Genomic DNA, 16,279 nt, shown 5'->3' on the forward strand with positions numbered 1-16,279 from the left:
TAAGGTATCTGAAGTGTTTTAACACTGTGAAATAGTCTGTCTCAAATGGCTTCTGAGCCTCTTAGCCAATTTCTGCCACATTTAATACAGAGAGTTCAAAGATACTAAGTGCCTGTGACTTCCATAGAAAGAATTACCTGAGCAAAGAGCGAGGCCCAAACCTACGTGCTGAGGAGGGAGGGGTTCCGGTCTCTTGCCCATAGGTGGACAGCTGGCCACCCTGGCCCTGGCAAGGGCCTGGGAGGCCTTTTGGGGTACACAGCCTGCACAAGTCTGGAGGAGAGAAACGTGTAGGGAATGAGGCTGTGTCCGTTTTGCTGCTTGCAAAGCAGCATATTAGGGAGTGCAGTTAAGCATTCAAAATGATTAGTGAGGCTGGGTAGTAAATTCCTTTCATCATTTTGGCTGTCATCCAAAAATATGTGCTCTAGATTTACCACAGATTTGCTTGGTTTGGGCCAGGGAATTTCATTAAGTAACTCCTGCATCATGTGATGCACAAGGTTGCATTAAATGGTTCTGTGATTATTTCTATTCTTCTGTTTCAATGATCCTGTTCTGCAAAACAATGCTAGCAGAGTGGGGAAGAAAAACTGAGCTGTGCTTTTTAGGAAGTACAAAGAGTCCAATCTATTTAACTGCGGGGCTTTTTTTTTTTTTTTTATTTAATCAAATAAAAATTCCTAGGATTCATTGATCTTTACGTTAGTTAGAGCATCCTACAAGGACAGAAACCATGATGGGGAGAGTGTGAGTAATGAGTTAGCAGCCTAGTGAATCATTTCCCCTAAAGCTTTGTATTTGTAGAGAGACAGATGGTGGGAGCTGTGAAGAGGGAGAGGGAGGAGAAAAGCTGGTTTTTGCAAACAGCAGAAGTATAGAGGATGGTGAGGAAAGGAAAAAAAAAAAAGAAATAATCAGCAGGTAAGGGAGAAGAAGAGGCTGAGAATACACCAGCTGTTTCAAAACTAATGCATTAATGTTAGAATGGATTAAGGGAAAATACAGAAAGGAAATTGCAGAAAACAAGAGCTTTGTGGCTGAGAGAGGGAAAATTTACCAAGAGCGGCCCTAAATACGTATTTGTAGATGAACTCTTGAGTCAGTTATTAATTTTATGTGCAAATAACAGAGAAGTAGCTGAAAGTATGCAAGACTCCATCCTGCAGGCTGGCAGTGCTGCTGCCCAGCTGGAGCTGCCAAGCTGCAGGTATGCACAGAGGCAAAAGGCATCGCTTGGATGGTGACAGCACCAGGGGTTTGTCTCACAGCACCTGTACATTTGCAAGGGGTGTGTGGGAGAGGAAGTTCATTGTCCCTAACGTGGAAAGTAAGCAAAGCAAGAGAGTTACATACTTAACACTGGGATGAGTACAGCATTAAGAGGATTTAGTGATGGCCTGCTTTGAAGGCTTGCCAAAACTCAGATGACATTAATGCATGTAAAGATTTTTTTATGCAAGTCACCTGTGTAACAAAAATAGGGCTGCAAAATTTTATCCCACAGTTAAGTTAGATCGGCCTCTCCAGAGAGGGATGTGTAGGGTGATTCTTGTACAAAGTTGATTTAATAAAGCATTGTACACAGGACAAGAAATGCTGCCCTGAGAACTCATTTTCTCCTGGTAGGATCTTAACTGCCATAATTTGATGCCGTTTAAGAAAATAAAGCAGCAGACTTCCCTGCAGCCCTGCTGGGACCACCAGCAAGGCAGATAACGAAACTGGCTCATTATAACAGCCCCACCAAAGGGTGCCTTCCTGAGAGCCTTTCCCTCATCTCCAGCCACTGACTAGGCTGCAGGTACCAGAGAGTTGTGCATCTTAATAACAGCATCAGTCCAGGCAGTGTGGTCAGGAAGCTCCCCAAGGAGACAAGAAAAGGAGCAACTCCCACCATTTAGGATGCTTCTGGGTTGTCAGATTGGAGGCACTGGTAAAGCTGAGAGGGACCCCTGGTCTTAAAAGGGAAGGGGATGTGGGAGGGGAGAATTGGGAGCTCTGTGGCCTTGCAGTGCAAGAGGTCTACTGTGGTAATGAAGTAAAACATGTCTCAGAGTTCCCTCACCTCAGTGTGCAGAACAGGTACACATTATCTTCCAAAGCAAACATTTCTCTAGTTACACTTTGGCTTTAATTTAACAGGTTCATCCATGCCCACACCTGTAGCAGTCTGCTATTGTTTAACCCGTGTTTGGGAAAGAGATCCTGCCTGGAAGGTCATGGCTTTCGTCAGCCTCCTCCTCCATCATCCTTTATCATGATGTTGCTGCAGGGAAGCACTGCCACAGCACCCAGTTCACAGTACTGATGGGCTGGCACTGCTCCTTCTCTCCAGTCCCCAGCATGGGTCTTCTGAAGTTCCAGCCTGGTACACAGCACATCAGTATCATTACAAATCTCCAGCTCTCCTTGAGCTGTGCTGATAGATGCTCACATCAGCATGTGGTTCATGCTGGTCCCCTCAGCCAGCATGAACCACACTGGCACAGGAACATCTCACAAAAGCCACTTGGAAAACCCTGTCTGAGACATCCGACATCAGACACACCTCTCCCACCCTGCCTATTACAACCAGTGCAAGAAGAGAAATGTCTGTATTTGTGTAGTATTTGTATTACTGCTCACAGCAAGAGGTGTTCTCTGGGCTGCAGGAGAAGGACATCTGAGCAAGCAGAGGTTCCATTGCCATGGCAGACGGGCGCTGGATGCTGCTGCCCACACAAGCAAAGCCAAACCGGGCCCTGAGATACCAGACCACAGAAGAACGCAGCAGAGTAGCAGCCTGTCCAATCCACCGCCAAATTAAGCCAAGAATAAGATGGAATTGCTTAGCCCCACTCCAGCCTTCATGGGCTCGGAGCCCAGCCTCAGCCTCATCATGGAACAGTGCACAGACCACCAGCTGTGTGTCCCTCTCTGTGGCCAAGATCACTTGTAAACAAACAAAAAACCATCTAAAGCTAAGTTTCCCAGCCTGACCAGATCTGCCAGCTAGGCTACATTTCAAGGGCTCGCTGATGTAGATGGGACCAAACAAATATGAACACACATACTCCCCGTGGCTCTGAGCACTGCATGCCACTGCACAGATCCATGCAAACTGCAAGAAATGTCACCAAAAGCAAAGGCAGGGTTTTTTAAAACATTTGTTCTTCATTAAAAGGTATCAAGGACTTCTCCAGTTTCCAGAGGGTGACCTAACCCTCGGGTCAGGGGAGTTTCACAGCAACCTCTGCAGACACCAAGTCTAATGGACAGATCCAGGGAATCTCAGGTGAAACTTGGATTAACCCAGTGGATGTAAATCCCCACAGGACTGGCTGTTGTGGAAAGGGGATCTGCCAAGAAGTAGGAAACTTCCCGGGACCTACTTTGATGGCTGGGCAGATTAAGCCCTCTCTGTCTGACTCATACCATTCATCTAAGAATGGGGAAAGCTCCAGAGAACCTCAAAAGTGTGGGTTTCCTGGGGCTGCAGAAGGTACTGTAATGGCAGACACTGGACCCCCACCCCAACTATTAAAATAGTTAATAACTAAAATTGATTTTTACAAAATCATTACTAGCACCACCTGCAGTGAGCTCATTCTGGCTGAATTTCATTCTTTGGATTTTCCGCTTTTTTTCTGAAGAAGTATATTCTGAAAACACTATCTTGGACGGTTTCTTCAAAGCTACCTTTCTTTACTTGAGCTGACAGTCCTTACAGCATGTCAGTTCTGTTTTTCATCAGCTACGCCCAGTGAAAATCTGGTAAATGTGATGGTTTGTGACTGCCACGTTCAGCACTGCAATGCTCTCATGTGCCAGCCTCTGGATTTCCAGCAAGCAGCAGGTGCTGCAGTCCACTGTTAAAAACCCTGCAGTCTTCAAAGGAAGAAATTCAGTGAGAAAGGCTTCTGAACAGGTAACACTACTGGGGATTGAGTTGAGCATCCCAGAAGCAGCAAGTGCATTAAAGAATCTTTCATCCCTAGGCTGGGAGGGAGAATTGAGCCCAGCTTGGCACTGACCAAACCCAGTCCAGTCAGTATCTGGTAGCATCAGTTCTCAGTGGGCATTGTGTGTATCTCAAACATGTGCAAATGCACACAGCCAGATGCACCTGCCACATTCTTCCTCCCAGAACTTGCCTCCAAACAGACTGTACAGAGACACTGAAATCCAGCCTCAGCACTGATACAGCCACTAGTGGTTCCCAAATGCCAAACCAACAGCATGCAGTGGACAACTGACCATCCCTCTTTACAGCAGATTAAAAATATCCCTACCAGCAATGGTTCCAGATGCTTGGTACTGGCTTTCCCCACATACAGGGCAGAGAATCATTTGGAAAACAGAAGTTTTATTCTTCACTTTATTACTGCACTGCTGCAAACAGCAGAAATTTACCCACTCACTCTTCTCCAGCCTCCTTAGCTAAGAAGCTGAGGCAATAGCAAAGTGGCCATTTAGATTAGGTTGTTGAAGACTTACTGATTAAAGAACTACGTACATACAAAAAATATTGATTTTTATGGGTCCATTCTCCTCACAGCCTTACAAAAGACAGTTTTTTCCTTGACACACCAGCTGTGTAGAAGCTGAAACAGCAGAAAGCCAGCAGTAAGACTGTCCCAAAAGAGAGATGGAGAGGAGCTCTTTAAATAGGCACAATAGCACCTGGAAGACAGAGTACAATAAAGAAGTGAGAAAGAGAAAGGGAACTACACTGTAACAAAATTGAACGCAGTAGCAAAATTAATCAGCTAGCATAGATTCATCTCTTTTGGTCTCTTTTTTAAAAAAAGATAACATATCATTTACTATTTTTAAAAAGAAGAGGAAAAAGAGAAACACAGTGTTTTCCTCCAGGCTTTTGTGTCCCATTTTAACTTACTACTTGGAAACCAATCTACTAAAGCAGCACAGTCCCTCCTGAGGACACAGCCATACTGATGACAATTTGATGTATCAGTGTATCAGCAGTCAAGAAACTGACAAGACAGACAGGTACACAGTACATGGAAAACACATCCAGAGACCCACATCAGGCTCAGCCGGTGCATCCCTACACAAAATCAGCACTGGATCTGGTGTGACCCTGTACTGCCTTCACATGACGTGAAATAAGAGGTGTAGTTGAGCAGTACTATTGTATAAAGACAGGGTGGTGCTTGGGAAAACTACCCAGAGCATTTCTGTATTAAGTATGGTCTAAGCCTACATCTATGGTGATACCCAAACTGGTCTTTTGCAGATAGCAAGAAGACAAGCCTTTATGAGACTGTGAAACAGCATTGGTGAGAAAATCCAGTGAGTGCCAGGAAATCACATTGCTTGTGGCAGAGCTCAGTAAAGTGAATGCCTTCAAGGAGGCAGAGGAGTCCTTGACCTACCTGCTCCCTACAACCAGAACATTTCTTAGGTACATCACCAGGAAAGGCATTTATCCCCACCAGCCGTATGGGGTACAAGCACAGGTTGCAAACAGCGTGTCTGCGAGCTCCAGGCCTGTCAGACAAGTCTCAGTGCCTCGGCCCCGTAGTGCACACGGGGATTTAGCAAAGGCTTTCGAGGCATTTCGCATCAGCCCCGCTATCGGTTCTGACTATTGTGCTGTAGATGTGCTATCATCCAGCTAAAAGCATGCTTTCAGTTCTGATTTCTCTCTCACACACTTCCATTAGGAAACCTCTAATCAAAAGAAGCATTTTTCATAATTCTTCATGTGTTGCCTGCATTTTACAACATTAGAAGCAGCTATGGAGATAGAGCTGCCTTGTGCCTAACGCTGAATACCAGAAGGCTGTTTGTACGAACAGCTTCCAGTCTGACTCTATCTGGGATTTGAGAGGCTAACTAACATCCTTTGCAAATTATCTGTCACTCCTTTGTAAGCCCTGCTTCCTTTCTTTATGTCTGAATTTGGACTGGGGATAATGAACTTCCTGTATCATAGACTGGGATACAAGGAAACTCATTGTACACTCACCAAGGAAGAATATATCAGTAAGTAGCTTATAAGGCAGCTCTGAAGGGTCTTGTTAGAATGACTTATTCTCCGAATTTCAGTGGTTTGATTAAGTGGATCATGTGATAAACACTTATAATGAATTTCTTCAGATGCTGCCAGGGAAAACCCAGCAGATAAAATGCTGAATCCCATGGCATTGCTCTCTGCATAACAAACTGATTACAAAGACAGAAAAATCATGCAATTCACCAGATTCTTCTCCCACTCAGGACAGCACAACAATGTTACACAATTTTCTCTTTGCTGCCCCAAATTAAAGTATTCTTGCTACTCAGTCCAGTTGAAACTAGTGCAATTTTTCTCCTACAACGCACCAGGCAGATTACAGCTAAATGTAACTACTTGCAAGTTTAGTCATGTTTCTGAATGATTTCTTTCTTATTAAAGAAAACAAAATAATAAACATGGCAATGGTTACAACTAGATGATCTTTAAGGCTGCTTCTAACTCCAAGCCTTTTATGATTCTATAGGAAAAAAACCCCAAAGAACTAACTAAAAACTGAGCATAAACTCACAAATAACATGTGCTAATTTGGTTTGTTTAAAAACAGCAGACCATAGTTGAGAGCATTCCTTGCAGTTTTGGCCCAGCCAATACCTGTAGGACCAATGAACCAGGGTAATACATCAGCATCTGCTCTGCTCTCTCCTCACCCCCAGTTCGCAGCTTGTTGTTTCTCCTTCTCAGCAGACAGCCTCTCTTCTTTACTCTCCCAAGTTGTCTCTGCCTAACAAGCTACAGTACCTCTGCAAAAGACATCCTGGCTCTGGCACAAAGCATGGGATGTATGCACTTGTTCCTGTCCTGTTAGCATAAATTACAGCACTGCTTCTTCAAGGCCAGTGCTGTATCCCTGACTCAGGTGTCAGCTGCAGCTGTGTGATGGATGGGGTGCATTTAAGAAAGTCTTCTTCAGGTCCTATGACTGAGATGAAGGAAAGACCCCAACGGCCTCTTCTCCTTGACTAGCAATACCCACCTGCTCCACCTGCTACCATGGACAACAGCTGCACCAGGACACATCTGCTGGTCTCATCCAATACCTGATTAGAATATTTGTCAGGGCTCTGCTACACAGAAAAGGATTTGGAGCTCTGCTGGCACTTTGAGGTGTCAGGATGGAGAAGCGGAGCACAGTTCAATGCCAGCCATAACCAAGATCATTCTCCCAGGTGCTGTGCCAGAGCAGGCTTTCTGGTGATGGTGCACAAGTGATTGTGAACAACTTCTTCTGTGCCAGGCTGGGCACCCTTGCCTTGTGGCAGGCAGGAGGGAAATGCAAGGGCTGTAAGTGTGATGGAGGAATTAGCACTGTTGGTTTGGTTCCACTTGGTGTCATTGGCAGCTATCAGACCTACTGGTGACAGGCCGGACAGAGCTGCTGAGGTGACCTGCCATCTACCACTCTTTACCCTCTTGTTTCTACTGACACCTGAACTCACAAAGCAATTCCCTTTAAGGTGATTCACCCAGTGACCCTGAAAAGCTGATTACTCAGTGGGATGATATGGAGCGAGGTAGCCTGAGGACAGGCATTACTGTGGACTGGCTTTGCAGCTTCTGCCATCTCAGCTACTGCTCTGTAAAGTCTGGGATCTGGCCTGAGGGAAAACCAGTCAGTAAGTAGCTTAAAGGAAGGGGATGCCCTCACTAGCCTTTTACTGAATTAAGGGTCCCAGGTAACACCAATTACCTCACTTAAGAGTCCAGCACTTGTCTATCTCTCCACATGCTCCCTGACATCTTTACCATGCCCAGCTGAAACAGTTGCCTTCTCCATCCTGACACCTCAAAGTGCCATCTGCTTCCCCTGCACGGGACCAGTGGCACGTCCCCTGTCCACTGCACTGAGCAGCCTGCTAAACCACCTCACTACCAGCTACTAAACTCCAGATATGCACAGACACACAGACAGCCTTGCAAGTGAGATCCTGTGCTTGCAGTTTGCACCGACACTAGGAAAGTCTAGGAGCGTCCTTAAGTACAATACCAACATGTTAACATGCTACATGAGTTGACAGCCTCACCACACCTAGTGCAGCTGTTATGAAGAGACCTAGGGAGGAAATATTTGCCAGATGAAGAACACAGTCATAAATATCAAACCGGCTTGTCAGATGAATTACAGCATTGGGGGGCAGGGGGGAAGATGTCCTGCTCCTTGGCTTGACCATCAGAATGCTTATCCATCAGTACTGTTTTGAGGAATGGTCCAGCAATTATGGCATCTCACAGAAGTCCTAGAGGATGGTAAAAACTGTTCGTGTTTTTTTCAAGCAGCCAACCCGTAAGCACAACAGCAGTTTAACAAGTACATCAAATTTGTATGTCGCTTTCCTGTGTACCCTTACTAGCCATTAAGTTTCCTCAGGTCATGCTATTATTCAATTAATGGAATTACAAGCTATAATTGAAGGGATAATACACCTCTCAGATCACATCAGTTGTGATGGCATGTAGAAAGAGGGCCTTATCTTGATTGATTTTACAGCCAAAGGGAATTCATGTATCTAATTGCAAGAAAAAAGGTATTTTTAAAACATTGCTCTATGCAATCAGTAAGAATCAATAACAATAACAATACTGCTATTAGACTCAGTCATCAGAGAACAATGGAATTTTAAATCTGTAAACCAAGCAAAAATTTGCACATTCAGTTGTTTCCACTTGATAAAGGAGCCTTCCTCCAACAGGTAAAGGTGTTTGGGCTTTAAACCATGGATGCTAACTTATCCACGATCTAGTCTGAAATTGTGAATCATTTGGAGCTGCCTTTTTACTAGTCTCATGCTTGTATGAATTAAATACTATCCACAGATTTCCTTTGTAGCCCTGTCCCTGGGGACTGAAAACCTGGTGTACACAACTCATAAATAAAGCTAGTGAGACATGAGCAAGAAAAAGCATAGCATACTTCTGGGAATCACTCCAGGAAAATAAATATGCAAGATGGCACATCACCTACACAGAGCTGGCAAAGGTAAAATAACATTTGGGTTCGATCATTATGGAAAAGAAAATAATTCTGTGTTCATATGTACACGCTGATCTTCCACTGAGACAAAAGGGCAAAGGTAAGGCTGGAGTTTGACTCACAAGAAAACAAACCTGCTGGCAACAGTTGTGGCTTATTTAACCAAATTGAGGGAGTCAAGTCTGAATCTGATCCCTGGTTTTCAGAAGGCCCATGAATTCTCTAGGAATGACCACAAGCATTATTTCCTATCTCTGTGGTTCATGACTCTTCTTATGGTAAATACTTGCTTTTAAATTCTAGGTATACCTTTCCCTCAACAGTTAAAATGCATGACTTTATACAGTAGTATTAAAACATGGTAAAGAACAAAAGAGGAATAATTGTCCTTCTTTCCTATAATGGGTTTGGATGAACACACCCTCCTGTTTCCATCAGTGCTTCACTCTTTTTTACTTGAATAGGACATTACATTTACTGGCATTGACACTTTTCTCAGAGTTTATTGTTTTGTTCCCCTTCTGCTCTTCTCTCATTTTCAGTCTTTTCTATGGTTTTTTTGTCTAGTCTCCTGAATCCTTATCTTCCTATCAGGCTTTGCCCTGTCTAATCCCCAGGTTAGTCTACTGTTGTTATTTATGAGATATTGAGAAGTTTAAGCCATTGTATATAATGTATGACAACAACAGGATTGCACAGAAATACTCATTATTTAAGGGATGAATTGGCAGAAGACACATCCTGCAACTATGCAGATTGCAGACAGATGTCTACCTGTGTTTTGTTTGGCTATGATTTGGAAATGTACTGAATTCTTCGAGAGCAAATGTGATGTGCTCTTGACAATTTTAATTTCATTGTGGATTGGTCCATATTTTTGCTTTTAGGGACGATGGCTTACTGTTGTCTTGTAACTGTTTGCCTGGTGATGTTTGTTGGCAATTTTGCTTGTGTTCTTAAATTTTATACATGACACTAGAACTGCACACTCGCTGTGCAGACAAAGGTTTAAAACAAGCTATTTATTGATGCCACATTCCATTAATAAGTTTCAAAGTCTGGAGTTTAAGGAAAATATCTTAAAAGTTGTAATTCACACAGTTTCAAATATTGTTTGTTCAGGTACTCTTGCTTTATGTGTGCATTTTAAAATTACTTTATCCTTTGTATGATTGAACATGCTTATGCTATCTGGGATTGCTACTTTCATTGCATAAAGAACCTGTAGGAAAGCTTTTCATTCCTGGGATTGAATGACTGATAAGATATGGCACCAGGAGTTCAATGAGAGGTATATATGCATATCTGCTGGAGTTGCATGTTTGTTTATGGGACTGCAAGGGCTGACATAGCACATGTAAGCCTTGAGGCACCTCAAGATTTTAATTTGAACAATAGAACACTCAGCATGCCTTTGTGTGTGAGAATCCCAAGTGGGCAGGAGCACAACAAAAAGAGAATGGGGGCTGCGTGGGATATGTGTGCATCTAACGCTCATCATTAATGATAGGGAACTCATTCTCTGTTTTCCTCCTAGCAGTTACCCGCATGCAGCATATATCCCTGTTTTCACCACAGTGTACTCAATAACAATCATTAGTTCCTTCCCAGCCAGACTCAGATTCTTGAGAGGTTGCAATAGGAGCAACACTTCATGGTGCAACCCATCAAGAGTTGTTAATATATGTAACATCTGTTGAACTGGGAAGACAGAGCTTCAGGATGATGCTCTGTAAATGTCTAAGATAAATAATTTTCTTGCTGAAATTGTCAGCACAGATGCTGCTCTGACAGAGTATGATCTAATGCTTTACCTGGAATTGCTATAACAATCTTAAAACAGAATGCAGCCTGCAATAACTAGGTAAGAAAAGTCAAGTGAGTATCTTAAAATACTTCACTTTTTGTAGTTAACAGGGCAGTTGTTACATTCCAAGTGTAAAGAGATGACTGACTCCAATAACATGTGGTTTGACAGAAGAATACAGAAAGATGAATCCTCTAGTTCAGGTGGAGCTCCGTAACCATCGTCGACAGAAACTGGAGGATTGAATTAAATGCTCTGTATCCATTTACAGAAGAGGGATCATCTTGATTTTTCCATCTCTCTTGTCATTGAAGTGATGGCCAAAAGTCATTAAGGGCATAAAACTTTTGTCAAGGATAGGGACTTCCGTGAGCTGATGGTTCCAGATACAGGTCCCAGTCTGAAGCAGAACTACCATATTTACCTTAGATGTACACTTCAAGTACCTTCAAGAATTCAGTGAGCGGGCAAAGATACTGAATATCGACTGCTGCAAGTTAACTTCTTTCAGCCTTTCAGGACTGGCCACTGCTTCAAAGCCAGAAGAGGGTTTAAAACATCATGTAGCAATTCCTGAAATGTACTCAAGATACTTCACGGGTCTAGGAGGAAAATCTCATTTTCTTTGCCAATTAGAATTGCCTGAATGAGATCTTCTTACGATTGTGCAAGAATGAGTGAAAAGCAGCACTTCCTATTCTTAACCGCTATCCAGCATGCAGGCTAAGAGAGGGAATAACTTTAACTACAGATACCAAACTGTTCCTTTCTTTGGTGGGTCCAAATGCTGGAAGTCCATTAGTTCTACAGTGAATCTATTCAGGATATTTGGAAAGCAGGACTCTTTTGGCAAGTAGTTATTTAAAAGGTTAATTTTGCTGAGTCTTACTTGATTTTGCCAAGTAATCTGCCAATTAGAAGGACTGACAGGAAAAAATAAAAGGAAACAGCTATCCCTGGAACAAGAAAATCACTGCCTTGTTGGCTTGTGCTTGAAGATGTCCACTCAGGGCAACTCTATTTTGAAAAGACACCTTCAACTGTTTTTGATTTCCTGTCTGTGTTTGGAAGAGGAGTATCTACTGAAATCTTTTAAGCAGATACTCTGCAGACTAAGCACAACACAAAAAAAGAAGATTTTATGCAAATATCATAATTTAATTTCTTCCTGGCACAGAGAGTAATGCCACATTCTCACACTATTGACATGAAGCCATATAAGATTGCTCACAATCATGATGACCTTTCTGATTCAGATATTTGTCCACTGGAAACTGGTTTAAGGGTCTGACTTAACTGTAAAGAGGCCATCCAAAAACTATCAGATGACAGTAACTTTCTGTCATGACTTGTGTGGTGTCAAGACCTGACCTATATCCTGTAAGTTACCTATTTTCTACAATGAATTAATTTATACTATCATATAACAATAGCAACCACCTATTCTGCACTGAAATACTTATCTGCTTTCTAGTGTTTCAGTCTAGCAAGCACAATTTCCCCAAACTGACAGAATTTTTAGAGTGAAAAGAGAGGTAAGGGTTCTGTGTTTTGGGCAAGTCAAAGGGAAATTCACTGCCTGGTTCAAAAGCAAATATCCATGTGACCATGTGCAAACTGATGGGTTTCTGTAGCTCACTGTCTTCAACAAGAAGAACTTTTAAAAGGGGAAGGACACATTGATTTGTATATGTGAATTTTCAGCTAATCTTCCCACTTGACTTACAAGAAACGGATACATTTGGGGTTTGTTACTTTAATCCTCACTATTTGAAAGCACCCCTCTGAGGGTAAAAGAGACCCCCACAGCTGCATCCAAACTGTAATTGAACCAAAAGCCCTTTGGCCCATGAGCAAACATGGTATAATCCATAGCCCCTCCTCCCCAAGCCCTATCCACTCCAGATATATTATGGCACAAGGACCACAGCAGACTGCTCATGACCATTAGGATGCTCCTGTACTAACCCACCAAACTCACTCAGGTGCCCAGATGCCAACACGCTCTAAGGAAAGGGCACTATGCCCATTTCTGAGGTCAGTCCTGTATCCTCGCAGTACAAAATGCAGTTAAGCATTATTTAGGAAAAGGCTTCAGGTCTGCTTTCATTAGAGCACAGATCTAGGTCTTAAGTGATTATGCAAATGCAGTAATTATGTAAATCTATAAGACTTATGACAATTGGAATTAAGACTGAGGATGTAATGTGGACCTTGCTATCTTGCATTTGGTGGGGGAATTTTTATTTTTCTGAATATTGTGATATATGAAAACCTTAATTCCAACATGAATCATTACTAAAAAATCAGGCTGATGGGCAGAATTAAAAAGGTTAAGCGTTGTTTGTTATTTACAGTTTTCAAAATCATATACAAATCCCTATGTTCTGAGTGCTAAACTCCTGTGACCTATACATATGTTGTTTGTTTTATTAGACTACATGTGAATGAAGAGAACAGCTGTGACCTTCCCTTGTACTTCAAAAGGACTCTGATAAAAAATAAACAAATCCTCTCTAAGAAAAAATTCTTAATTTGGATTCATTCATTCTGCATGTGTAAGGACTTAAGAAATTATTCCATGTTTTTATTACATTCAGAATTAATAGTGAAGAGGCAGGCAAGGTAGAATCTCATACCTGTTCATATGTAGTTTTGGAGTTACCTCTTAACATTTCAGTTATAATGCTCTGTTCACCACCACTATTTTCTAATCTAGAACCAGACTCATTGTAAACTGATAGTATGTTCATGTAAACCTCGGGGTGGGCTGAAACTGAGTTCAAGCAATGCCATTTCCTCTTTGTGCAACTTTCAGTTACCTAAAATACGTTATGAAAAGGATTTCCCTCTTTCTATATATAATTTAAACAATTCTTTGTTGTATTGGGTGTGACTTTTCAAGAGTAATCACTTAACTGATACTAGTATTTAACGACTTTTAATAAATTCACTAAAATTACTGTGTCTGCACTGCAGGCTGATGCTTTTATTACACCAAATGATTTCTTTCAAATAGCTAACAGTACACAAAAACTAGGTGTGTGTAACCCATTGTTAAACTAATGCAAAACCTTATGTAGTCTTATAAAGATTTCATTTATGTCAAAAATGAGACAATCAGAGTAAGTTTTGAATGTGACTAAAATGCAATGATACACATATTTCACTGTAAAGCACTTACAGCAGTGATCACCCAGTATCCCTTCTCTATGCCTCCTGGACTGCACACACTCCTTTTTTTTCCCCCAGAAAACATAGATCTTCAAATATAAGCACAAATAATGAGAATACAAAAACAAAACAAGGAAAAAGGCCTCTGAACTCAGCTGGAGAATGAGGCTGCTGCCTCCCCAGCTACAAGATGGTGTTGATCAGCTTGGCTTTCTGCAAGGCAGCTGCTCACAGCTTCTGCTAAGCTGTGCACTCAGTATGGGGCACAGAAGAGAGGAGGTAGGGGTGCTGGGATAGGAGTCTGGAAACAGAGAATGTTGTAGTTCATGTTATGGTGTGGAGGGAACTGAATGAGGAAAATGCAGCCAAGCCATTGATTTGTGACTCACTGACACAGAGTATTTTATTTGTCTTGCTCTTGGCCTGTGCAGGTTTGATGACCTCTGTCCTTGGTCTTACTCCACTTACTCCCACTGCTATGTGAGCTTTTGCATGTGTCAAATGATCCAGATGTTTCTCCTCCACTTACTGTCTTCCAATTTGACTGAGCAACACCTGTGATTAACAGGCAAAAAATGCACGAACAGGGTGTATTTTCAGTAAAAATTCTGCAGCTAAGTGAAAACTAAAAATTAATTAGAATATTTTAAAACATTTAGTTAGTAGATGAGTGATTTGGTGTCTTCTACTATTTAAAATTTTCATATGTAATCATATTTAGAATAATTGGAATTCTATGATGAATTACTAGAGTCTGTTACAGATTCTCTGCCTTTTAAGACTGAAGTAACAGAAAATTTGTTCATGCTTGCCGTATTACTGCCTGGAGAGATGCAGGAACAGGCAAAGAAAGCAAGCAGAACATAGCTGTAGCTGGCTGTGTTCATTTAATCCAAATATTTAATAACCAAATGTTCCTAACAACAAATAAGAAATAGCAATCTATTCTGTATCAAAGGATATATTTGAACTCCCTGGGCAAGTTTGGCTTAAGCTTATGAGGTATGTGTTAGTGGGAAGTGAAAATACACAAATAAAAGATCAGTATGTTCTCAACTATTTTACCAACAAAGAGGGGAGGGAGCAGGAACGAACTATACAGTTCTGTACTTTGTTCTTGAAATAGGCAGAATAACTGCCCTCGAAGCACACACTGTGAACTGCACAGACTGTGACAAGAGCCCAGGCCTGGCCAGATACCCAGATCAGCTCACTGTGCCCACTGGAGTCGCGTCATGTCAGTGGACACGTTAGCTTAAGGCACAAAGCAGTGATAAGAACGTATTTACCCAGCTGAGAGGAAAAGTGCAGTAAATCTCTCTGTGTCTTTTTCCACCACGTTCCTCAAACAGTTACATAAACCCAACCCACATTTCTCTCTTACTATGTCACAAATATAATCCTCTCTCTAATAAAATAATAATAGTAAGAGATCTACATTTGAAAAAACATGTTAAATAATTTGCAGGCATGATTAATAGTTCTGCTGACTGGTAAAAATCTGGTTAGAGCAGCTAGGGTATGATGGTTTTTTAGGGGCAGGATAAAGTTTATTTGATTCTCTGTAACTGAGTGTCCTCAGCTGAACCTACCAGCCCTTTGCTGTGTGAGGATTATAACTCACGCTGCAGTTGGATCAGCCTCTGTTTCTATTTTTAGTGCAGATCTTGCTCCTTATTTAGTCCTGATTGCATAGCCAGAACTGCATTCTCAGCAGCTCAGTGAAAAGCCTGCCTGTTCCATTTTATAACTTTTCCAGACAAAAAGATGGGAAGCCTGTAGCTGTCCAAACAGTCCTATTTTAGGAGCTTGCAACACGATGCAGTCCAAAAATCCAAGGGCCACATGAATCCCTGCTGAAATACTATAGACTTTCCTGGAGTTTTACACAGCAAGAATTTGGCTGCTTCAAAGTTAACGAGGATATTTTAAAAAAAACCAAAAAACCAAAATATCCCAACAAACCCAAACAACCCCCCCAATTCCCAAAAACCCTTCTTCACCCTAAATATCTTAAAATACATTTCTTGAAACAGTAATATACATCTGGATCAAATTCTTCAGAAAACATTTTATCCTCCTTAGATGCATAGTTTATAAATCCAATTCAGGGAGGCAACTACTAGCCAAAAAAGAAATAAACAAGGAAAAATGGAAAATGTTGGTTTTAAAGAAACTCTTAGCAGGGACAACCACACAGAAGTAATTTTCTGCCACTCAATTAAAACCATAAGAATATTTTTGGTTTTGAACAAAGCTTTCCCACTACAGCAAGGAGTTTCTGCAATTATGTCAGCATCAG

General features: G+C 41.8%; 1 protein-coding gene across 1 annotated transcript in view; it reads left to right on the forward strand.

Annotated features, from left to right (window-relative positions):
* Positions 1-2,177, forward strand: part of TRAF3IP2 (TRAF3 interacting protein 2) — a 29,453-nt gene extending 27,276 nt beyond the window's left edge. Inside the window, exon 10 of the mRNA XM_082276677.1 lies at positions 2,146-2,177. Within this exon, the coding sequence (XP_082132803.1) occupies positions 2,146-2,169 (24 nt within the window). The 3' untranslated portion in view covers positions 2,170-2,177. The remainder of the gene's footprint in view (positions 1-2,145) is intronic.
* The last annotated feature ends 14,102 nt before the right edge of the window (positions 2,178-16,279 follow it).

The sequence above is a fragment of the Coloeus monedula genome, assembly GCF_965178545.1.
Source record: "Coloeus monedula genome assembly, chromosome: 2".
NCBI classification, from domain to species: Eukaryota; Metazoa; Chordata; class Aves; order Passeriformes; family Corvidae; genus Coloeus; species Coloeus monedula.